Source organism: Argopecten irradians, chromosome 7 (assembly GCF_041381155.1).
Source record: "Argopecten irradians isolate NY chromosome 7, Ai_NY, whole genome shotgun sequence".
NCBI lineage: Eukaryota > Metazoa > Mollusca > Bivalvia > Pectinida > Pectinidae > Argopecten > Argopecten irradians.
The window spans coordinates 31952013-31978923 of NC_091140.1; the positions used below are offsets into that span (position 1 = coordinate 31952013).

Sequence of the window (26911 nt, forward strand, 5' to 3'; positions counted from 1 at the left end):
ATAAAATTACCCTGGCATTTATTGTCTCTTTGACCTCTGTTTTCATATCACCTTAACCGTTTTCACCTTTGCATCTGTCCTCAAAGGAAATAGGTTGATTCAAATACGTAAATGGAAATGGAAACAACTAAACTAAATGTGACTAGAACACAGATACGTTAAATAAATGTTAATGATTTAAAATACTTATGTCCGATTTGCAATGAAAATGTCAAACTAAAAGTTCTTAATAGTTCCCAAAGTTAATTAAACAAAACGCTTTCATGTCGGAAAAATCGTTGTCGTTTATGATTTAAATTGAAAATGATCACGATATCAGCTTCTGTTTCCGTCCGTGCCATCTATACTTCAGTAACACGAATGGTCGGAAATGTTGATTAATAGTACTTCTGTGTCCTAATTGGTCAATTGATAAGCTAGTAATAAAGGGGGGAAATATGTCTATCCGTCCGCATGATGTACACGAGTGGTATGAAAGGTGTACACAATTATCTATGTTCGAACGTTTTCGAGATGTGGGCATTATGATTGGTATATTTACTTCCATTTACAACTTTTACAACGTGTTAACCAAAATCTTGTTTCCTCTTCTAAATGATTGGTCCAATGGGGCCACCTTGGCTTATACCATTAGATCCGAAAATAACTGACCTTTTGACCTTTGGATGAGTGATTTTACAGTTCAAGAGTTATGCGCCCTGTTTTGGGAAATATCTTTGAATTGAAACATATTTCATTGTTTAATAACAAAAGTATTGGACACGAGTTATGTCAACTCACTCAACCATTTCCTTAATAATATAATATCTGAAGATCAATTTATTGTCTTCATACTATTTGCTTGATAAAAGTGGATTTGTTTTATTTGTTTGGCTATTTTGACGGAAATTGAAATAAATTGGCATCATGAAAAGAGTCGGGAGGTGTTCACAGAAAAATAGAATTATAGAGAAAAATGACTACTCTTTTTAGTTATAACAAATTAGAAAGACGTGACCCATCTCAAACAGCTTCCTTCAACATGGCTAATAAAGTACAGTATGACATGGTGATTAGTTAGACAAGAAAAACGGAGCAAATCCAGACGATTCAGTTTGAAGCCATTCATCTTCTGGAAACTTAATCCGAAGGCAGACTCCCGGTTCACCGTTTTATTCACATCGGTGACAAATTCCATGCAATATCTGTTTGCTTCCGTTTTGTGGAAGGGAGTGCCCTCTGCCGGATAGAAACGGAATTCATTTATATAAAGCGTTGAGCAAACACTAAATCCGCACGCGTGTGTGTGCTACGCACTTCATATTGATAAAGGAGTTGGCAAATTAAGGACTGTTTTATCATTAGTGTCCAGAAAATTGATCAACAAAATGTCTGGAAACTCAGCAGGTAAGTGTTTTTTTATATTATTTACTTATATTTATTCAATATCATATCCTGGCAATCAAAGCGACATTCATTATCAAACGATGACTTAGGTATTCTACATGAACTCGGTAGACCGATATATTAACCGTCTCAATGAATGTAACAGACAAAAGTAATAAAGAGTTTGTAACTATCAACTGTTAGGGTTTACTTGTAAATAGATATGACATCGCCCTGGGGATTACAGTTTTTGTATATGCCTAATACGTGTATACTATATGTAAATATATTAAGTACTCGATTACTAATTAATTACTTTGTACACAACTAGCCACATTAGTAAAACACATATATGTTAACCACTGCCTACATTCCCAGTATACTTAGAGGGACATTTATTATAGTGATAAAGCAAAATTCCGATACCCTTACTTTATTCACCACCGAGCAAATGTCTATATCGATCTGGTGTACATCGAACAGACTTCTTTGCATGGACATACCTTTCTAGTTAACCCAGGGCGATTTGTTTATTTTCCTCCGTACGGAACCCAAGTTATATAATAATCTCTTGTTTGTTGTTAATGTAAAGTATGTAGTCCCTCCTCAGAGCTTTCCTGTCCCTAAGTGGTTTTGTCAAGTACAAAAACAAATACTGTTTAAACTTTCCTTTAAGGAAACACTTATTATCGTGCATAGTGTCACATTAAATGGTTTTTGTTATTGACATATAAAATACAAAAATCAGACTACACTCTAAACACACCCGCGAAACAGGTTTTTGTGATGGCACACTCTGATTTTATAGCTCTGTTATATAACATTTAAAATTCAGTATTCAAATTACTCATTATAATTCGATTTGCGATACGCAATATCTTAAAATTCAAAGGTTATCGGAGCGACTCATTTTTTTTATCAAATGATTTCTGTATTGTTGTTAAATTTCGCGGGTGTAAAATTTTGCGATTTTTCTGTTTTGTTGTTATTTATTTTCGTAGCGTTATTCAGAAAACAGGCTGAAATATGTAAAACCATGATTTTGTTAAATTTCGCGAGGTATTTAACTCCGTGAATTTGGATGGATCCCCGAACATTAGCAACTAAAATTTCAAGATAATGTTTTATGATATTTTTTCAATATTTTATTGTACATATATGTAGGCGGTTTTGTTAAGCAGACGAACCATGTCATCATGACCTATAAGATATATCAGTTATAAATCTATATCCGGGATCCGGAGAATGTTTTAATTAACGTCACGGAATGATTGACTGTCGTGTAACGGCAATAAAACAGACAACTAATTGCTGATTTAGTTTCGTATCATTTTTCCTGAACCGAGACGAAATTCCATCCTTCAACACTTTAATCGAAAATACACCGGTTATGTTGGTTTAATGGTCTATTTGTTTATTTATTTATTTATTGTTTATTTATTGTTTAACAATAGAAAATGTGTTATCTCAAAGGAAGCAATCAAAGCCGTTTGTGTCAGCATTATCGTATAATAGTTAGCAGTTACCTGATATGAAAAACACAACACACGTGCATCTCTTATAGGAAAATACAGCATCAGCACATACCGGGCCGTTACTCTGCGTTGAGAAATTGATTTCTTCTCATATATGAATGAAAGTTTTCACAAGTTAGTTCAACCCTTATTAAGAAGTCAGAGTGGGCCGCGGTGGCTAAGATGTCTCGACATATTTCCACAAGCCTCTGGGTCGCGAGTTCGAATCCCATGTGGGGCAGTTGCCAGGTACTGACCGCTGGTCAGTGGTCAGTGGTTTTTCTCCGGATACTCCGGCTTTCCTCCACCAACAAACCTGGCACGTTCTTAATTGACACTGGCTGTTAACAGGATGTTAAACTACTAAAACCAAACAGTTCAATATGGAAACCTATAGACTATACAAAAATGTATCTCAGATGTCGATACTCTTTGTACAATAGAAACACCGCGTATTCCAATACGATAGCGATGTGTCAGAAAAAAAATGAAGAAAGATTCACAATGTCACTTTTTTTTCAATTTCACTCTTATAAAAGACTTTTCATCTTTTTGTTGTTGTAAAATACTCAATATTATGTGTGCACGAGTGTGATTTCGTTCTGTTTTTCTTATTCTAAGCAATCATTCGAAAGTTTGAAGTCAGAACGCATATGTGGTATATTTTATGACGTATATGTCAATCACTTGTAGAATAAAGATGTAATTAGATTAATACGATGTCTGCGTCACAAATACTCAAAGGAAAAACACTCCCTAATTTGCCAGATTATACAATGTAAGTGACTTTCAAAAAACGCCTATCGTGTAATTATATTTAATATAAAGTATGATAACAAGTGTCTGTACAATTAATCTAATACAGTTCAGACAGACAATGTCAGCATGATAAGTGGATTCCAAATACTTCACTAAGTACTTCGTCAATTGAATGTACTTAATATTCTATTTGTTAATACTTAAGTGGTAATTTTCAAATGAGAAATGCTACAAATCACAGGGGTCCGGTAACGAATCTAAACTTATTCGTATATCATAGTGTAATTTACGGAGCTACGTTGGTAAATTCATTACATATCCCTATGTAGTCAGTTTTAGTTTGGGTTTCGAATTGAAAACAATATTAGATACACAAGCATATAATACTTATATAAATGAATCACTAATTTGTGACTATTATCACATGGACAAGACATAACATTGTATTATACAAGTAATACTATACAAGACTGAATTAGTGTGCGGACGAGAGAATCAAGGTATGTTCATGTAGAATGTATGTTTCTGATAATATGTCACAGCCTACGTCAAACTACTCTATTTTGAATTATTAATAGCTGTATTTCAGAAATATAGAACATTTTATTTTATTTCCGTATAGTTACCTTTTTTAGCTCGCCTATTCGAAGAATAGAGGGAGCTAATGTTGTCACCCCGGCGTCGGCGTCGGCGTCAGCGTCAGCGTTGGCGTCCCATTTCACGTAAAAGTTTTTGAGCAAGATTCTGTTTCGTCAATTGTCTAAGCTTAAGTCATCATAAATGTTTATGATTTTATTTTCCTAATGTGTATGGATGCTGAACGTGATGATACAACCAATTTGGGGCCCTTTAGGTTTTTTATTGAGTCTGTTAATTTGTCATATTTCCGTGTTAAAGTTTTTGAGCAAGTTTCTATTTTGTCTATTGTTTAAGCATAAGTCATCATAAATGTTTATGATTTTATTTTCCTAATGTGTATGGATGCTGAACGTGATAATACAACCAATTTGGGGTCATTTAGGGGGTTTTTGAGTCTGTTAATTTGTCATATTTCCATGTTAAAGTTTTTGAGCAAGTTTCTATTTTGTCTATTGTTTAAGCATAAGTCATCATAAATGTTTATGATTTTATTTTCCTAATGTGTATGGATGCTGAACGTGATAATACAACCAATTTGGGGTCATTTAGGGGGTTTTTGAGTCTGTTAATTTGTCATATTTCCATATTAAAGTTTTTGAGCAAGTTTTTATGTTGTCAATTGTTTAAGCATAAGTCATCATAAATGTTTATGATTTTATTTTCCTAATGTGTATGGATGCTGAACGTGATAATACAACCAATTTGGGGCCCTTTAGGTTTTTTTGAGTCTGTTAATTTGTCATATTTCCATGTTAAAGTTTTTGAGCAAGTTTCTATTTTGTCTATTGTTTAAGCATAAGTCATCATAAATGTTTATGATTTTATTTTCCTAATGTGTATGGATGCTGAACGTGATAATACAACCAATTTGGGGTCCTTTAGGTTTTTTTGAGTCTGTTCATTTGTCATATTTCCATGATTAAATAGTAAATATTTGAACATCAACTTCTTCTGAATAGGCGAGCTTTGCTGTTCTCCAACAGCTCTTGTTTTATTAACAGTCACGTGTATTGCTGTTTTATTAGAAATAATCTTTTTATTTGCTACATGTTAATATTTGTCTAAAAGACCTTTGTCACTTGTAAAAGGCAAATTAAGAAGTTTATATCAAAATTCAGCTGAAATTTAAATGCGGAAAACGCTCAGATTATATGTGCACCTGTACTTCATTAGTTTATCATCGAAAAATGCGATACTGCACAGAAAGAGACATATCATTTTCAGATTATTAATATCGGCCCTCTAAAAATGTAAACTAGGATATACCAAGGGGTGTTGGCTTCATATATTTTACCAAAACAAAAAAATATAAACGGTGCATATTTCAAGCTAGAAAAGATATCATTAATATTGTTCATACACTTCAGAAAAGAGGTCATATTTACCAATGTACACATTGTAAGATCAATCCCGACATACATGTACACGCAGGCCATTCATAGCAATGAAAACAGCGTATCCATAGGTCTGTTGGCCCCACCCATCAGTCATGTCCCCGGAGGGGAATGGGGGGGGCGTCAGCCCAATTATCTGTACAATTTTGAATCCGTATCCATTCACCATGGATTTACGGTCTTGATCAAGAGTTGTTACCCTTTGTTTGATTATAAAGTACGCTAAACCTGCCTATATTATTAGGCTTTGTTTCATATTTTACCTAATATATTAGACAAAAAAAATAAAAAAAAACCCTAATAATGCAGGCAGGTTTAGCGAACTATTCAGTTTAAAGCGTATACGTACAAATCAATTGTACCCGAGAATAGGTAATATATAAACATAAATGTGTAGTGAGATATTGAGACCCGGTCTGGATGCAAGTTTTAAATTATTCTTTTTTCATGTCTCTCGTATTAATACACACATGTACACACGTAATATTATAGTATAGGATAGTAATTTCAGTACTAGATAGGATATCGTTTAATAAACGGAACTAGGAACCAGACCCGAGTTCCGTTTAACTTAAACGGAACCAGGAACCAGACCCGAGTTCCGTTTAACTTAAACGGAACCAGGAACCAGACCCGAGTTCCGTTTAAGCTTAAACGGAACTAGGAACTAGGAACTCGCAACCAACTTCAGCCCTCCTGACGAGACAGTATCATTTGATATCATGATCATAACACTTAAGATATACATTTCATATCTTGTTTACTTCTTTGACAATGTGTACATGTACAATAATGGAGCTATACATGTACTCTAAGAACCTGTTTGTGTACAAAACAGTACCGATCTGTTCAATTGTATGTGTGTGGAATCTTAATACCCCAATAAGTACATAGCCGTTGGTCATTTCCGGGTTGACCATTCATTCATTGTTGTGCACCTAAAGGTCAAACGTAGACGGTAATTGTGATAATCTTACACATACCAGACGGCACACCTGAGGATAGACAAGTAGGTCAACACAGGTGTGTCGCGAGATACACGAGGTTTTGTTTACTTTTAAGTCATAAATCTCATATTTACATGTAGCTGTTTATGTGTTACACATCGGTACAGTAGCGGTATCTCTAACGGTACAGTCACATATTGAGGATAATCTTTGAAAAAAAGGTAAGAATTGATCATGCTTCCAATTCATTCAATATAACTCATTCATAAACACGGATTTCACCCAAACATGTCGGCATATCGCGAATCGACCTATAAATATAATTTAATAGGGTGGGGCATGTGAATGTGGGCGCTAAAGCATAACTGCAATGAAAACATGAATGATTCATTTCAGCGTTTATCTAATGCACTTCAGGTTGCATTATCTGAATGCATTTGCTTTAAACTTAACTCGTGTATATACATTCCCCTTATATCTTTATGTTGCCATTCCACCAGTGTACATGCTGATATGTGTACATATAAACACCGGTGACCCAACATTCCAGAGAAAACCTCAGGCCCAAGTAAGATACAGTAAGTGTCATAATGTGTCATAATATATATATAAACGGGACACAACATATGGTTACGGTCGAATAGTTGTACATAATATGATACATACATACTGTAGCTCCATGTAATAAATGTCAAACCAGGAAGAAATGTTGTTTGATTTGTATGCATGTAGTGTGTTTTTTTTTATTTCGTCATGGTTCATTAATTTCAGAAGATAACATGTCAGAGTTTCTTCGATCAATCCGGCGAGCGACCACACGTTTGACCGGATGGAAAAGGAAGAAACGTTCCAAACGGCGAAATATGGAGGCCAATGTAGAGAGTCCCGAACAGAAACCGCAGACGACGCATGATAACATCAATGAACACAAGCAAGGCATTGATAGTGTGGATGGGAACTTGCTCGAGGGAAACACAACTGCTGACATCCATCAGTCAATGCGCCGAGAAGCAGACGACACACAAGATTACTTAAAAGTAGAAGGCAGCGAAATGGAAAGCGTGGATAGTTCAAATGATTCTGAAAAAGACTCGGAAATAAATGGAGAGAAAAAGTCAAAACCGACATGGAAACTCCGAAAGAAAATAAGTGAAACTCTTCTGCATCCCGACTTGGAGCATTGTGATCCTGAAATCTGTGTCGAAATCATAGCTTTACCTACATTTAGTATGAAGTCTTTGAGTTCATTAAAGAGAAAGATAGAACACAGCAAAGGTGAATGGATTCAAGGTTTCTTAGATAATGGCGGTTTGGATCGTTTGTTTGATATTGTTGACAGTGTTGGCAGTAAGCGAGTTAATCAACTGTCTGATGCCATGCTCCTGCTTGAGTGTGTGGCATGTATCAAGTCAGTTTTAAACTCTCGACTTGGATTGGATTACTTGGTGCAACACGGTGCTTATACCAAGAAATTGGTAAAAGGTAAGAAACTTGATTTGTCTATAAAGATGTATAATATGTTCATAAACGTGTCTATTTGTTAAGTTCCTAAACTCTCTCGTGTCCACTTGTTGAAAATTCTCAATATTCACGAATCATTCAGTGTCATTTTGACTATGGCTTTGACCTTCATCCCGCATGCTAGAAAGAATGCGTTTATTTCAAACTGACATTAATGCTAAATTTAAAATATTTCAAAAATATGTTTACTTTGAAGACTATATATGGTGCGAGACACGTGTTTTAGGTACGAATTGCTAATGGACTATTTAACAATACATATGTACATAAGTACGCTGTTGGTTTGTTCGTTGCAATCTATTGATAATGTTGCATTTTTTGCATATATCCTCTCTATCAATTATCATTGAAAATAAACAATTTCATCTTGAAATTATATTTCTACAGTATGATATGCATATTAATGACAAGACAAGTAATCTACAGTGGTAGGTTATGGTTTTCCATTATCAAATCCAATGGACACAATTCTCTTTTACATGAAATGCAAGATATTTCTATTTGTATGAACAAAACATTCCATCTTATCTGTTCTAATAAAAGTCAATCATCACTCAATAGAATGGGATTTAAAGATAGTTTGCAACATGAGTCGTTTGCAGAATTTTAAACGCGTTCAAGACCGTACCCTCAAAGGAACTGACAGCAAACCACTGCGACAAACTATCAAACAGACCCAAACAGACCAATGTGAATTTTCACCCTGTTTTGTCCATGAAAAAAAGTGTTTCTTCTTTTTAAAACGACGCCCTTGTTATGTTGTGTAACCGATATTTTATCAGATAAAAACATTGCTTTCTATCCACCATAACATGATTTGCTGTGAAAAACAAAAGCGTCTCTGTCAAATCGAAAGAAAATGTCTCGCTCTAAAACACACTCACGAAATGTTTATGCACGAATGTTCTTACTTGTTCTATTACACGGTGTTCCGCTTTCTTATAAGTAAACAATAACCCTTCTCTGATACAATCCAGAATGTAAACTGTCATCCTGGTTCTGCACTCGTGTTGTTTTAGGTCGATATCATAAGATCAGAGGCCGAAAATTTATGTGGGGGTTTTAAAGGTGTGTCGTAGTGCAAAGAGATAGAGTGGATTCTAAAAATTATGTTGGGTCTATAGTACAAAGAGATAGAATTGGTCCTCAAATTTTTTGTGGGTCCCACAGGAAAAGCATTCATGCCAAGTACTCGTCTAGGCTAGCCCCGTAAATCGATGTCAGAGGTAGAGGATTATCAACTGTTTGCTGAACGTGTTTTCATAAATAATCCCAAACACGAAATTATGTTGGCTTTGTTCTAGCCACAGGGGTATGTGGCAATTTAATTCCCCTTGATTATACTGATAAATGTGCTTTAGCAGTTAGTGCATATAAATAGATTATCACTTTCGGCGCCTGTGATACTATCATGAAACGGTGTTTAAATAAATAAATAAAACCTGTATTTATTAAAACATATGCCAATCCCGTGACATGTCAAAGGTTTTATCGGTAAAACCTGTGCGTGGTATCAATTTCTATATGTTAGTGGCGGAAAAGGAGTAGCCGCAAGGAAACCGGTTTGGTTGACAAGTGAACAAACCACAAAGTAGTCACGACGATAATAAATACACTTAATATGTATGTGTGCGTGTGCATATAAGTCCTCCATAGAAGAAATTCGACATAGTTTAATATAACCAAAGACACAAATAATACTTTTATCACTGTCCGTTATCTTAGTTATAATATAATATCTTCAACTGTTCTCGTGTCCAGATATCACATTAAATTTTGCATATACATGTACTTAAATTCCGTCAAACTACACTATTTACTTAATAAAGGGAGATCCTCGAAAATGAAGGGGTGTATGAGTAATTATTGCATATATTGAACAAAGTAAATAAGATTTTCAAATATAGTTGAGCAATGAATTCGGTGAAAACATTGGTTAAACACTTATACAATCGCGCCAAAACGTATTCCTTCTACTGCTCTGCTCGATGACTCAAACGAACTCTTCAAGCACCACACGAGATTAAATGAAAAACCTGTGTTCAAAAAGCAAACACCTACATTTCTCGGTAACTAGGATTTTTTCAGTCTTAGGTGATTGCACTTTACGACATGTTGTTGACGAGTCCGTGTTCTGTATATCCGGTAGAAAGTGTCGTTACATGTCTAAAAAAAGTTCACTCTATTGGACTCAGACAGATTGTGTAATTTGTCTTGTATCAATCGTCTTGTATCAATCATTTTGTGATGTTGTGTTTTTATATTGAATATTTGGAAGATTGCCCATATTGACAGAAGCTTCTGCTGCTTCCAACTTTTCAGGATGCTCACGACTAGTTACCCGTTGCCCGGTTTGGTATTCTAATTAACACAATCAGCAATAATTTGTTTGACTGGATATAAGGATACACAACACAAATATACACCGGCCTCCCAAAACAATACTTTCGGGAGATGATAATGGTGTTGGTTCGATTGTAGTGCTACCCTTCTCGCGGTGGCGTGGATTCGAATCCCACCGTTGCCACCAAATGTAAGGTGCAACTTAAGAGGTACACAAGGCAGCGTTCAAGAAATCACGATCGTCATTGCATAGACACTCAGCCAAACAACCACTAAATATACATACAACCACTAAATATACATATATATATATATATGGAAGTAAGCGGTTGGAATTCCCATATCCATATCTCGTCACAGATTATAGTAGAACCCTCCGTCCCATCCGATGGTACAAACAACAGACGACTCAAGCTCTTTGTCAAGCGTTATAAGCTATAGTCGAAACTATAATTGTTTTAGACTTTGATATGAACTCTCTAGGCCAGAGACGTGAGCCAAATCCCTTCTCCATATGGCCAAATCGTAGACCACAAGTTTATTAAAGAAGAAAGTAGGTTTAAAGAAGAAGGACAAAGCAAAACTTTTACAATCATGCATGCAATAGCGGTTGCTGGTGCCAATCATCTGTCTGACACTTCCTAATTTTGGTATGTAAGTGTAAGCCAGTTTAAAAAAAATACAGTATTCACTTTTCCATGGCGTTAATTAAGCCTTGCAAGAATTGTCTATTTTTTATAGCTATAATCATGACTGCTGACAGTCAGACTAAATCCACTAATCTGTTTAAATACCAGAACGAGGTGCGGTTACCATGTCAATAACCTTGCCAAGTTTGGCGAAAATCGATTTCAAACGTGTTTCAAGATTTATCGACTGCATATACATGTATCAGACAGCGTTTACGACAAAATGACTGGTTTTAAAATGTCGGTATTTGCCATCGTTGGCAAAGTACATGGTCTGCAAAAGCCATAATTTTGCTGCTTTTGACATAAAGCTAAACCAACCACGAAATTAACAGTCTGATAAGGTTGTGTAGTACATGATAAATCCAGTTATATGTCACCGGGGACGATTTGATTACAAATTAAATAACAATGTTATCCAACCCATCATTAATAACAGGGAACTGCGAGTCATATTATGATATTATAGCATGATTAAACAGACAAACAAAATCAATTATTCATTTCATCGTGTGCATTTTGAAACAAAAAATAATTACGTTTCGTTTTGTTTACTACGATCGCGACTGACAGACGTATCGATGTAATGATACTTTGTGATATTCGGATCCCGTCATGGCTGCAGGTGTCATAAACATCCCGACAGTTTTAGATTGTAATGATACAACGTGTCAGTGTTGTATTCTCATGTCGATTCCAGAGTATATTTTGATACTGACAATAAAAATGTCGAGTACATTGTGCATAGTAACATCAGTATTGAAATTAAAACGCATTTTCGATTGCATTGTGAATATGAATGATATCAACAGACAACTGGAATTGATTACTCGTTTCTGTTACATTTTAAGAGAATTTATGACAATGGATTGCTAAACTTTTCTTTTCGTTGAAATGTTGTGTTATGAATCAAAACATGTTGATCACATTTAAATAGATGTAAAAATTATGACAAAAGATTACATTATAATAATATCTGTTTTACAAACAAAACTATGATTTTAATTAAGATAACCTTTTAAGCTGGTTAATAGTGACAAAAGTAACCATTTAATGCTTAATCTATAATAATGCTTTATCATTTTGATAAGAATATAGGAAACGAACAACTTTACAATATGGAGTTGACCTGTAATAAGTCCAAACGTGGTTACTGTACTCTAGTGATTTCGATTGTCAGTTTTAAGGAAGTATCTGTACCAGAAAGGCCTGGATTGAAAAGCTGAATCTGAACCTTTGGTTATTTGTTATGCCATATATTAAACTATCCGTGATCGCAAAAAAAAAAAAAAAAAAAAAAAAAAAAAATACAAATTGATGAACGAAAACGAAATGTTTCGGCAACTGATGACCAAATATTTTTTCTATGTCTAATGGTGTATTTCAGACTTTGATTAAATTTTATACGATTCAACAAATTAGCACGATTAAGAGTAGCTGATGTGTGTTCGTTTATTGGATTTGAATGAATATTGCTCGAAGCTATAACCAATGATAACATTATACATACATATATACGTACAGTAAACATTTCCCTGGAGTAATATACAGGATATGACACGCGTCGATGGTTTCATAACAAACCACCAATGTTGTATATTAACCACATTAAAATTTCTAGTCACGCTTACACTAACATACAAGGCCAAATAGGAGACTGACATTAGTGAAACTAATGCCATCAACAAAGTTATGATATTTCTTAATACTTTGATATAAATAATTCCCAGGGTTGTTTACCAGATAATTGTTCACTGATAACATCATTATGTCGATGCATCGTTGATATTTATGCATAACACCCCACAGGGACGTTTTATCTCGCTTTATAACTCGTGTGATGTATAAATGCTACAGCAAACTCCACTTGGGGAAACCGTGTACATTCTTTTCCTCACCAGGAAAAATAATACAGAAGCAAGACTGTTAAACCAGTGATTCAATTGGAACTAAAAACCGATAGAAACGTCCAAAATATATTTTACCTAAACGTAAAATCTCAAATGCTATAGTGTACTCATAGAAGGACCATTGATGATTATAACATCATCAGATGCTCTATTGTATTATTACAATAAAATATTCTGAAATGAAATCAGAAGCTCTAGGTCTTTTTATTGCAAAGGACAAAGATGTCATGTGCCGAAGATGTCCGAAATTCTAAGTCTTGATAAGACATTGATGATATGTTTCACTATATGACAGTTACAATTGATAATCATAGTCTTTAAAAGTGGTTCGTATGCAGAAAGAGATAATTTTAAATAATAATTTAAAAGTTTCCCTTTATCACTAGCTTGTGTTTGATGGTTATTCACTTGCCGCACCCTAGATTGTCAGTGACTATTAGTATGGCATTCTAGAAATATTATTAAATGACCTTGTCTACATATTATATACGGTATATACTAAAATTTCAATACTAAATTAACCACCCATATTTGCGTTATCTTTCTAGATAGTTGTATTCCTGCTTCATCAACATTTGATATAACAATACTGATATAAGTTCTAATGTTAGATTTTGTACAAATGGGTACGATTTCTGTGAATGGGGAATACTATACGGCAATAATATACCCGGAACATGTGTCTCTGCTGCCTTGGAAATTTTCATGAAAACAATTCTGTTCTGTTAGAAACTTACACTATATGGTGTACGGTATATGCGAGTGTTGATAAGTCAAATCATTAAAGCAATTTGTTACTACGTCAGTAGATAAGTTTAAGGGGGATTCAAACACTGAGCTTGTAAAGAAGAAACATAAAATACCTTCTGCAACGTGATTACTTGTTAAGATATTCAATAATGCTTAGATTGTAAATTACTGATGTGTCAAAGTGTGCATTGTTTGCAAATGCTTGTAGTGAACCTTTATCAGCAAGTGACCTGATCAAATTGACATCAATTCCATTTAACATTCATCCAGTGTTGTCTCTTTGCATCTTGGAGGATTACAGTGTCGCCTCGACACCTGGTGTGCTCCGAATCGATATACCTGATGCAGAACAGAACAGACCATTCGGAAACCTTGTAACGAAGATTTATGGTAGTAAAAGTCTTTGTGTATTGATTTCTGTTTCTCATGGACTTATCCAAGTTGACAGTTTCATTTCCTAAGGTTCACAGACACGGAATGAAAGCAGCCCTTTCCAATCATACTACTTTACACTTAATATTGCAGACAGACGCCAGTTGGCAGTTGTCATTACACGACAAGCTAGATCTGTTGAGTGACCAATATGTTTACATCTGCACAATTGCAGATGATGCAGTTGCCCGTGAAGAAATGACTATAATTGGCATCACAAATATGTTGGGTTTTTTTGGTGGCAGAAGAAGAATTTGTATATGTATGACATCAATATTATTGGCGAAAATTCATTTTCAAAATGCATTATGACAGGCTTTGGCATCACGTCTTATCTTAAAAGATATTGTAATAAAACCCAAAGTCGTATGTAATTGCCTGGTAACTTATTCTATACTGTTATAGTGTTATGTCCATACCAATGTATGGACATTTGCAAATGTCTGTAGGGAACCTTGATCAGCTAGTGACCGTACCAAATTGACATTCATTTTCAGAATGCATTATGACCGGCTTTAGCAACCCGCCCTTTCCTTAACAGTTATTGTGTTCTTCAGTTCGGCAGCATTGTAAATGTTATATTTCCCGTTATCGCAATAAGCCACTCACTAACAGTCTTCCTAACCATGATATAGCAATCAAAATCTATGGGGTTCGGTATCATTTATGTGACTTTTAACGTATTTGTAGAATGATCAATATTCAAAATACAAAATATGTTTGTGGCATATCTTAACTTGTGAAAGTCAAAAAGCAATACACGTTTATTCATCATCAACATACACGGGATTTGACAAGAACTTGTGATTTATTCATTTCGAATTCTTAAACGGTAGGCTCGGTTTTATTCCATGAGTTTAAGATATCATTATTTTTAATTTTGTAACAAATCCTGTCCCATAAACATATTTCGAAAAGGTTCTTTTTCAAATCTAATCTGTATAAAGTTAAAATAAATTGGTAAGAATTTCCATTTAATTTAAGATATTCATATCAATTATTCACGGTGCGCATTCTATTGTGAATTCTGTCGTGTACTCTCAGTGTCTGTAATGTCCTAGTTATACATATCAAATGAGATCGGAACTTTGTAAATATCCATACACTTCAGATCTGCTGTTTGAACTTTAAGATGTGATCCTATACTCTTATCAATATGCGATGAATTTCGGTTGTGACAGATACAAACTGTGTATGTATATGATACATCACGCCCTGGTTTTGTAAACAAAATTAAATTCGATAGTCCAGACTACTTGTCGGTCAAGAGTCTAGATATAAATGTTAAAGTCTAGAGTACAACAGATGATGGGTAATAAAACTACATGTATATAGAAATATAATTACTTTACCACTAATGTTTTAATTTATAACTAGGAACTTCTTCATGATTAATTGATTGTTGGGGCGCAACGACTTATTCCGGTTATAACAAGTCAACGTGTTGTATGGCTGGGGGACCTCTACCACAGTACGTTTCAGAAAGATTGTACTATAAAATGGACAAAAGTCTCGGTTGTATCTGATCGGACGTGGTTGGGGTATCCACTGTAATGTGATTCGACGAAGTAGTACTTTTAACGAGATTAATAATAAAATAATAATGATGATAATTTAATAAAATTCTTCCTGTAGGATGACACAAACAAATCTCAAATCAAGAGGTACGATTCTTAAGTTGACTGTGGCGAATATTTGAACATTTTAGAATCTTACACTGAGGATTGAGATTTCCTGTCTCATCTAAATATTTTCATTAAGGTTATTACTATTTATCTAATATTCATTTGTAAACAATGCAATAATGGATAACGTGACCTAATTGAATTGTGATTGTCTGTGCCGTTGTGACGTCATTTTATTGTTGTCGTGATGTCATACATATGTAACACGTAAGAAATTAACATGAATGAATCTTTAACAGTTAAACTTGTTGAAATCGCTGTCCAAGGTAAGGGGGAAAACGATTCAAACTGTGACATAGATTAAAACACAGTGAAGTGACAAATTCTTTATATTTTCCATTTGATATTTGATAATGTAAACTACATCAAAATGCGGAATACCGAACAGGCATCCTTTATTTTTGGTCCCACTGAAAATCATGCAGTAATAAATATGTAATGGGCATTAAAAGCTTAAAAAATGATTGAATATTCTGCAGGCAGTGCAATGTTAGCTATTTTGGTAAAAAATGCTTTAATCTAGCAATTGATATTCAACAACAAATGTGATAATTCAGCATAATGTGCAACATATAATTTGTTTTACTTTTTTAATCCATAATTATTTGCATATCCAGACGTAAAATGAATTAAAGATGAAAGATTTTCGATTTTGGAAGACGATATCCCACGATGAGAATCATCATAATCTGTTTACATCAGTGAAACATGCCGTGACACGAATACAAAGGAACTATGTGATAGCTTAGCTTACATGAGACGCATGTCTACCCATTATTTCTTCGTTTAGGCTGTCAACATTGGTAATGTGTGAAAAACATTCATCAATGAAAACACGCCCTCAGTATTTTATTGTAGTTATATGGTGATCCCGTGAGACCTGTGGAATAATTCAAATCTTTATTGCGATTTAAGTGTCATCAAATTCGTTTCCGTTTTAACACGTGTCGTCTGAGGCTGAAAATAGGACGTGCACTTTTATGTTACATAATCGTTCAGCTTTTAATCGAGTTTTCGTTTTCTCTTGAGAGTAAGTCTAAATTATCAACTTAGAAGTATATTTCTATACTTTGATGCTTTTTGATAATAACGAAGACAGTACGTGGAATAGAGTAAACATGATAAAAAGCAATGACCTCATCACCAATGACGACAACAGCAACGACAAAATTGTAGAAGAAACATCTATGACAGAAACGACGATAAAAGCTCAAGCACAAAACTCCAAATTAACAGCAACAACAATCATGATAAAAACATCGACGATGACATCACTAGGAATGGCAAAACTGCAGAAGCAACACTAATTACAACAACGACGATGATTGGACGATGATGATGTCATATGCAACAACAAAATGAGGATGAAATCCTTAAAACAAAAGACATTCACGACGACAATGACTGAATAATGACAATATCAGCAGCAATAGTAGCAGTGACATCATCAACAATTAAATCCCATCAACAAGGAGTTATTGTTTCTGTTTTTAAGTATGACTCACTCATAAAACTCACGAAGATATTCAAGTATTTAATCGCGTCATGTTTTGATTTTGGTAAAAAAACCCGAGCATTAGTCTAAACTCTTCTTGCTTCTTTAAAAGCAATATTGGACAATTGACGATTTTGTTTCTACGAAATGGGCAATCAGTTATCGCCTAAGAATTGTTTTTATTTGCATTTTTATTGTCATATAGTGATGTACCTAGCGAAGCTGACATTCTGCTAACCTGGCACTGCGTAGTAATCCGTCAAGTGAAGTGTTTCCGGCGTATCACACGTTTCCGAGATCATTGCTCGGACTAAATTGTTTTTAAAGAAAAATGAAATATCTTTCTTATTTTTAAAACACCCTTTCCTCATACAAACAAAACATAATATTGAAAATCTTCATCGCTTATCGTAGCAGCCAGAGAACTTCATGTTAAGTGACCAGATCGAGTTTTTTTTGTGATCTGATATTCAGTGGCAGACATGTTAACCTCTTATGATTAAAATTCTATAGATTGACAGCATCACTGTAAAGAAAATTTACGTTGGTTCAGAAACGATTTTTTACCGAAATGTATATCCAATAAGAAGGATATAAATCATATGTTGTAACAAAATGTACATTAATGTAAATAATACGACTGCTTACAGATTCTGTAGAGATTTGAGAGGTTAACGAGAAGCAATTAACATGCTTGGTATGCTGATTATGCAGTAATATGCACTGACGAGGCAAGAATTTATGTAACTTTTACGGTTTCAGCAAAGCCTAGTGTGGAAATCTGAAGATGTTATAGTAAACGGAAGTTTTTTGACATCAAAGCGGTAGGCGGTATATTGCTCTGCTCTTAAAAGCGACAGACTTCCGCATAAAATGGTAGATATATGGGTCGAGAGCTAACATTTCACAAAAGACATATGGGTTCTGTTTCCCTATGATAGATGCAGTAATAGTGAAACCATTTTACTAGAAGTTTTATCTGAATATAAAATTTTTAAAAAAATGAAACAATATAATAAAAATCAATCAATTATGGTATTGTGCTAGCAACACATGTAATATATTACAAAACAAATGCGATATCTTTATTGTAGAAGTGTCGTGAGGATTGCTATAATCTGTCCAGATATAGCATACATATAAGGTAAACCTCTAGTGGTATACTGCACTCCTATCTTGTTATGTTGACGTGTGATGTAACAAGTTTATCAACACACTAAACTTTATCACTCGGTATGGTGTAATTTATCTGGATCACATATATGTGTATTCCTATCTTGTTAGGTTGACGTGTGATGTAACAAGTCTATCAACACACTAAGCTTTATCACTCGGTATGATGTAATATATCCTGATCACGGCCAGGTATTTCCTGGTTACAAATCGCTGACATACTGTATTATAAACCATCTTCTTTCGCGTTACCAAAATTCGCAATTTCCATTTAAATCAAGTTCGCGAAGATTAACATTCTGCGGATTTAAAACTTAAATATATATTACTATCATTGTTAATGATGTCGATATTAATTCGCAGAAGTGGATCGCGAAATGGGCAATAGTAACTCGAACTCGAAGGGAAGCTGGTTAACAGTTATTTGATATTAAAATGAAACATCTTTAAGTCTCAACAAGGTATATCCAAATTCCATGTTATTGACATAATTAAGGAATATAAATCATCTTAAGTTGTTTTAAAATCTGCATTGTAAAATTATTCTGTATTTGACTTCAAACATTTAAATGTCTGTGTTTTGAAAGTGCATACTTCAGAGTGACAGTTTGAATGTTTAACGACAAACATTTGTGCATACCTTTGCATGATATTAATCGTAAAATGAAGAGCTAGTACTATCCGAATATATTATCATGAAAAAAATAAATCCATGCACGATATTCTTTTTGCCTGGGACCACAATTTGGCTAAATATCAACATTTCAGGATGCTCCGCCGCCGACAGGGCAAAATGATACCCATCATTTGAAAAATAATTAATGTTTAATCGTGTATATTTGTATCTGTTAAACACAAAAAATAATAAAAGATAATTTAGTTTGCTTTTGGTACATGCACAATCAGTACTTCATTCCATATAAGACATAGTGCCACAGAATTTTTTCGGGATGCAATTAATAATTTTCAATATCTTTATTTAAGGATTAAAGTCTCTTTCTGGTGGTTCTGTCGAAGGATAAAGTTGAGTAGGGTATTGATATTTGGAATGGACCATCATAAATTCATCCGCGCAGTTCCAAATTGCGCGTGACATACTCAATCTATCGAGAAATAAAATTGAGCAGCCTTTGGTTGAAATCAACGGGGTTTATACTATCAATTCACCACTGACTCTAAATATTTTGAATTGAAATTAGAAGCTCAATCTTTTAAATGGTTTTAAAGCTGTGAAGCAACTTTAGAAACTGAAGAAAAATATTAAATTGTTTTTTCCGTTTTTGAAAGAGAAAAAATACCATGTGTCAGCGGTGGAGCATCTTTTCATAACGCAGGTCGTAATATGTTTCCCGACGTCTTCATAATTACAACGCGTTAGTTGACTATTTCTGCGCCAGACGGCAAAACTTCAACTTGTTTGGTGTTTTAACCTCATCTTTGGCCATATTGGGTTATAGATTGATTTAAAAAATAAAAACCTTTTATTTTTTGTTTCGGAAAGGTAGCCTAGTTACCCTTTCATGAAGTTGATTATCTTTTATATTGAATGCGAAAGCATTTAAATTATCATTCTTCAAAAATGAATTGTCATAAGAACTATAGCAGCTAACTGTGAACAGAACAATGTGTCAAGCTTTCCTATTATTGCTTCCTAATAAATAATGCGGTATGGTAGCCTTCTTAGCTTTTTGGGAAGCTAATACTTGTTGTCTAGTTATTTTTAGACTGGTTCACACTAAGAGCACACTACCGTAGATAGTTGGTTTGACAGGTGACGACATGACCCCGCCATTTGTACATCATAAAAACGTTATGATTGATCCATGCACTGTTGTTTGTACTGCACTTCACACGATGTTCAAGGTATGATTTATCACACGGGCGCACTTCTAATAAAATCGGCTAACATCGAGTGATGTCGGTAGTCAAAGTTCTGCTATGTATGACCGACTAACATTAGATAACACTGGCAGCTATAGACTAACTTTGGCATACCTGTAGGCAGATCACTAAATTAAAAACGGATATAATTTTATTGTTGTGAATACATCTCACCTATCTGAATTCTTTGGCATTATGTAAAGGCTATAGTAAGTTTTCTAGGATTTCGAAGCAATTGATCATCAGATCTTCGCCAATGCAAACTGTGTTCCAAATAGCGGCCATACTTCAATTTTTTATTTTGTTAATTTGGGAATCTGAAGCATAAATCGTATTCCTTGGTTGTAATAAACATTTTCAAAGATTTAAAATAGACAAAATTAAATTTATAAAAAGTACGGTGGCTGGCTGACATGTTTTTACCACAAACATTATCATTTTGCGATTTGTCTTACGGTAAAACAATGCAACGATTTCATTTATTTCATTTTTTTCTTTAAAAAGTACAAAAAATCCAATTAGCTAACAAATGAAACGGATATGAGAGGCTGCGTAGGCCCAGATCCATTGCTGACAGCATTTCCAGTTTATATTTGTGATCAGTGGCGTTTGATAACTGGCCTGCAGTGTTGCGGTGAGAAATTATTTCTATATGTTCAATTAAAAGGCATTGAAATCACCCACGCAACAGACTTGTCATAAGATAAGGCCCGTTCGCCTCGGGTGTCACACAAATAACCAGGTAATGTCTGATCTCAGATACTGGTACAGGGTGTTGTTGCTTTGATACTGTAAAACTTTAATTTTGGCGAGATGCACATTTTCGCCACATTTCGCAGCAGACTTCGTAAGAGAATTAAAAAAATGTTTATCTAAATAGAAATAAATATATACCCTCACAGTAAAAAGAGTCCGAATGCCGATGACGACGACACAACCGTTATCGCCTTCGACATGTCCTGATGTCTATTCAGGGAGAATGCACAAATGTTAGTACATTTAAGGATTAACTTGAATAGATTTTTTATGTTATGGAGATATAACACAAAAATCTGAGAGTACTCTAAATAAACTGCGACGCGGTTTATGATGAGAGTACACTCAGATTTTTGTGTTATATCTCCATAACAAAAAATATATTCAAATTAATCCTTATAATTCAATTTACTAAAGATAATCTTTTCAATATTCAAAATTCATATTGGGACTCTTGTCTATGAAATCATTACGCCGTCATCTCAGCCAATCAGAAGCAACGTTACAAACGGCGACGCCATTTTTTCTTTATGGGCTAATAAAGTAAATTTTTAAGCCAATGAAAATGCTCGTAACAAGCAAAATTGAATTATTCGGAAATAACGAAGACAATATTGTAAACACAAAAATAGTGGGGTTTTTTAGTAGTTTGTTGTACCAGCTAGTTCTCCAAATCTAAATCATGATTTTGTGTCTTCGTACACGAGGCAATTGTTTATGATAGGTTAATAGTTTTCCTCAGGGAACAATGATTCTTCTTCACCAACATTCATAAATTAAAATAAAACTTCCTCCTATCACAGTCTATACAAAATCATACTTATTCATTCTAGAAGCGCGATATTATTTAATAACATTCTACACATATAAAATATAACAATATATAAGACAAAATATTATCTGTTGATACCAATAAACGTTGCTAGCTGAATTCACTGACCTCTGTAGACACTTTTGAGTTCATCTAAGTCAAAGGCTGGGATATATAGTTTATAAAGGATATCAAGGGTTAATGGGTTAAGGAGTGTATTCGTGATGTTTTGGTAGAATGTATTTTGCAGTCTGCTTTGTAAGCGATCTGCTTTAAACACAAGGATGTCATTATCAAAACTCTTGAAGATGTTCTCGCATCTGTCTCAATCACCAAACAGTCACCACAATAACATGTTTACGACATAGCGCCGTATAGGTTATACCAATAGAGGACAATCCCAGCCCGCGGGATTGTTTATTATGAAGCCGACGGAAACTTTCGCGCCGTCTCATTGTCGTCTGCATGACTTCTAGTTTGATATGGTGTCATCAGTACGTTCTTTGGCTCTGGGCCTCGTTCTGGATCTACTGGAAACAGGATGTTGTGAAACAAAAACACGTTTAGTAGTTGTTTAGTCAGTAACTGTAAACGTAAATAAACTTTAATTATTTGTTTTCAAAGTTAACTTTATTTTTATAGGCTGAATTAATCATAATATTAAACGCTACCAATTGCAACATTTAAATTCGAATACACATTGTTCAAAAATCTCTGTCGTGGAGAACAACAATGTAATCCAAATTTTAAGTTATACAGAATTCAACATCACGGTGACTTCCGTATTCATTATCTCACTACATTTGTCAATTTGTGTATGCTATTCCTTAAAAACTGCTTAAGTGCAAGAACCCGTTTTCATCTGAAGATTTTCAGGTATCGATCAAACACATATATATATATACGATTCCTTTGAGAACATTTAAGGAGTATCGTTAATGTCTTGACTCTATTCAATCACAGACTATTAAATGTATTTCCGTATTTTTTCGCATGTCGCATTCAAATAATTTTGTTTGTTCCCTATAACTTCAACTTTTTCTTGTGCAAAGTTATATAAGAATGACGTCAATCCATTAGTAGCTTCATTCTTTAATTCGTTTATCGTGTTGGGTACAGGATTACAAGAAGTTTGTTTGAGATTCTCCACGGAACCATGACGCCTTATATTAGTAGAGCCTTTTGCACTGAAAATATTTACAACGCCTGTCATGTAGTATTTTTCTTATTTAAGATGTTTATGCTTGAAGAACAATGGCAATTTATATTTTTAAAAATGTCATATTAAATTACTCCAGTCAAAGTCAATCAATGGTAAACCATCATATCGCGAATCTATCTACTTCACGCCCCTTTCAATAATCATTATATTTGTTTAAGCTCCCGCCTACCTGATTGATGGAACTACATGTTTACACAAGAACATGTCAAGTGTAGATAAGCAGGTGCTCAATGGTATGGTAAACAATAATACCATAGCCATTTAAGTACACGTACTGCAAGTTCGTTTGCATAATAAAATCTTAATACTTTGATAAGTATAAGACATTTCTTCATATAATTCGAGAATCTTATGTCATAGGTAGACACTAAAAAGGTTTCACTTGTCAATTTTGAGTGATATACTTATTACATGTATTCCTTGCATGTTGTTGAAATAGAAACATAAATGTTATTTGTTTGAGCACCATAAAAATCATGAAAGTTAAAAATTATAACAACAATTGATACAGGGAACTTCGTGTTTTAGTATAAAACTGTTTACTCTCCTAAATATCAGTGCCTATACGCCACTCTGGAGTTGTATTCCGACGCAATAAGTTCGTGGCGATTATCTCCCTTCTTATGTGGACTTGAAAATATTAGCACTGCTAAATTTCTATCCAATTTCAACTAAATTATACTTTGGTAAATTTTTAGCTCTTACAGTGCTATTTTTGGCTTTAAAGATATCCAATTTACAAAAAAATCAGTCTTTCTTGTTTCTGCCTTGGAAGTGCTCCTATATTCTTTTATAATATGCGATGGACATTTGATTTTAAATACTTGGATTTTTGTTAATCGCTTTCAAGAATCATTTGTATATCAAACATCAAATTAAGACTTAATATATCAGAGGTCATTACCAATATACGTAACCTGTCTAATACTGCATTAACTGTTAAAATGTGAATGTCACGCAGAATCAAATAATACAAAAATAAAATATGAAACGATAATGATTCACAGGAAATATTTCATAACTATGAACAATCAAATATAAACACAAATGATCTTAAATGACCTCATATCAGACGTAATGAACTATCAAATTTGCAAAAAAAAAAAAAAAAAAAAAAATATTGCACATATTATCATGGTTGTATACCTTTCTAATACTGCATTAACTCTTAAAAATGTCAATATCAGTTTCACACATATATGTCATGGTTTTATACAGTTAACCAAAGCGAAACAATATCAGTTCGAACGAGTAATACATGCGTGTAAATATCTACCTTTATACAACTTGTTATTAGTAATATTTGTTTTCATACATTGAAATTTATCAAACGTGCAAATAGACTGATGTGGCTGGCTTTGAACTATATACTCTCAATATTGAATGATTTATCAATCTATGGAACTTGTATAATAATGATCACCAATTTATTTTGTTATTTAATGCTTAATAAAGATATCAATTTCATTTGATCTCAGTTTGCCTACGAGTCAAAATCCATACCTTCAAAAAAGGAGTTCGTGCAATTTTCGGTTGGACAGAAAAATCTGGTTCAAAATATGAAAAACATAAGTGTAACATTTTGAAAAAAACGAGCATAGGGTATTATTTAAACGAGAACAAAACAATTTTGCATAACGTAAAACAATAGTATCGTCATTGTTATCAACGAGGCTTGATAAGTACAGTGTTTGTCATTTTCACATTATTATTTTCTGAATATTCATTGAAATAGTGCAGTTACTAAACAATTGAACGAATTTTTCCCGAAGAAATATCTGGGTAACCCAGTATATGTTGTCCCAGAAATTAAGAATTATTATTAATATTTTCAAAATAATGAACTTTGGCGGTTTAGCTTCGCAGATAAAACCATGTGGCACAGTGTTTTATAGAGTCTGATTCTTCTCAAAATTTAAGCAAGCTAGTCCAACCAAATTGAATACATGTATATGATATAAGTAAGAATATATATCAAAACATGAAAAATATGCTAGTAGTCTAAACTTTTGATGTTCTTCTATTATGATTGAAAACGTATTTCCACCATAATGGAATTCTAGATACCAACAATAATAAATTAAAAACAAACAGAAATCGACAGATTGACAATGCTTTTAAGTCGCATTAATGGGGCAATACTATTACACATGAACTGGCTATGCTTATAGTTTTATAATGTCTTAACATAATGCTAATATATATTCGACTTCAACTTTTGTCAAATGATGAATTAATCCAAAAAAGCGCGAAAAACATGTAGATTGTTGTAGACTTTTTGTGTGTAGATATCCATCAATCAAATAATGAGGATATACATGTAAATGGTATTGCAATTTTGTCCATGTAATGCTTACATATGTTTTAAAAGTTTTGAATCATACGACTGGATTATTATTTTGGTATTTTGATACTGACGAACACTTCCGCGAGTAACTTGTAACGCCGCCTACTTGTTGCCTGGGTTAAATTTAGATTTCAATTAACGACGTTAAATAGGTCATGACATGTTTTTATCGGCAAGTTGTTTATAATGCCGTTGGTTCTGAAGTTATCTTGATGGGTATATGACACCACCGGAATCAAACAGGCGACATGGCAAGCTTGTGAGGTTAATATATGGAATATATGTATATGACCTACTTTAATTGATCTTGTAGGTTCGAACGAATGCTCTCCAAGTGAAAGTAATAACTATATGAAAATACAAATGCACAATATTATTTCAATGTAAATATACCAAGTAACGACTCATCATACCGAAACATATCTGTTACACCATATGCGGGCTGGCTTCAGAAGCAACTTGCTAATGGGGATTGTTATGGGTGAAAAGAGCATTTGGCGTTTTAATTATTCAAGATAGTATCGAAATGTGACAGCTGTTGTTAACGTCACGGAGACTATTCCAGTGTGTAGACAATACAAACAAACTAATGTTTTCAAGGATACAGACAGGAGAATTCTGGTTGATGCATTTGTATGAACCCATCGTTACATTGATGCCATTGAGTAGTGCCATGCCTGACATAACTTAAAACTGAAGTATTATGTAAGATATCCACCTGAATCTTAAGTGGTTGCATAGTATACTGTGACCGGATGGGTTGTGTTGTTTGGTGTATTCGGTGTCATACTACAGAGGAGTTGCACTATAAAGATGGTCGTGGATTTCACATTTAAAAAGGTTGATGACATATAAATATACCGCAGCCTCCCAAAACACGCAATCACTTTACAAACACAACACACCACATACACGGGAAGCCGTCCTTAAATACTGTTGATGTGTTGTTTATTAAATCAATCAGCCAACAGATATTCTTGATCGGTCGACAGTCATCAATTATCCTTCGAAATAACTAGTCATACAATAACAATGGCTGTTAATAGGATGTAAAACAAATACAACAAACAAGCAACACTTTACAGATATTAAGGGAAAATTTATGGCTTTTCTTGAAATTAGTTCTTACCATGCGTTCATTCCCAACCTATGGCATATACTACATTTGTAGCTGATTCAGACACAGAAAGAGGAAATAAATAGTCTATATAGTTTTTTCATGAAGCAAACCTTACAACGTATATAAAAAGGTCGTTCGCATCAAAAATAGATTCTCCT

General features: G+C 34.0%; 1 protein-coding gene across 3 annotated transcripts in view; it reads left to right on the forward strand.

Moving 5' to 3' along the window:
- Positions 1 to 1236: 1236 nt before the first annotated feature.
- LOC138328159 (inverted formin-2-like) overlaps positions 1237 to 26911 on the forward strand; it is a 45744-nt gene continuing 20069 nt past the window's right edge. The window contains exons 1-2 of one of the 3 annotated variants that reach the window (XM_069274820.1): positions 1237 to 1386; positions 7390 to 8100. In XM_069274820.1, the coding sequence (XP_069130921.1) occupies positions 1368 to 1386; positions 7390 to 8100 (730 nt within the window). In that variant the 5' untranslated portion in view covers positions 1237 to 1367. Of the gene's footprint in view, positions 1387 to 3996; positions 4139 to 6327; positions 6840 to 7389; positions 8101 to 26911 lie in introns of those variants that run through there. The other 2 variants (XM_069274821.1, XM_069274822.1) reach the window with 2 other exon arrangements.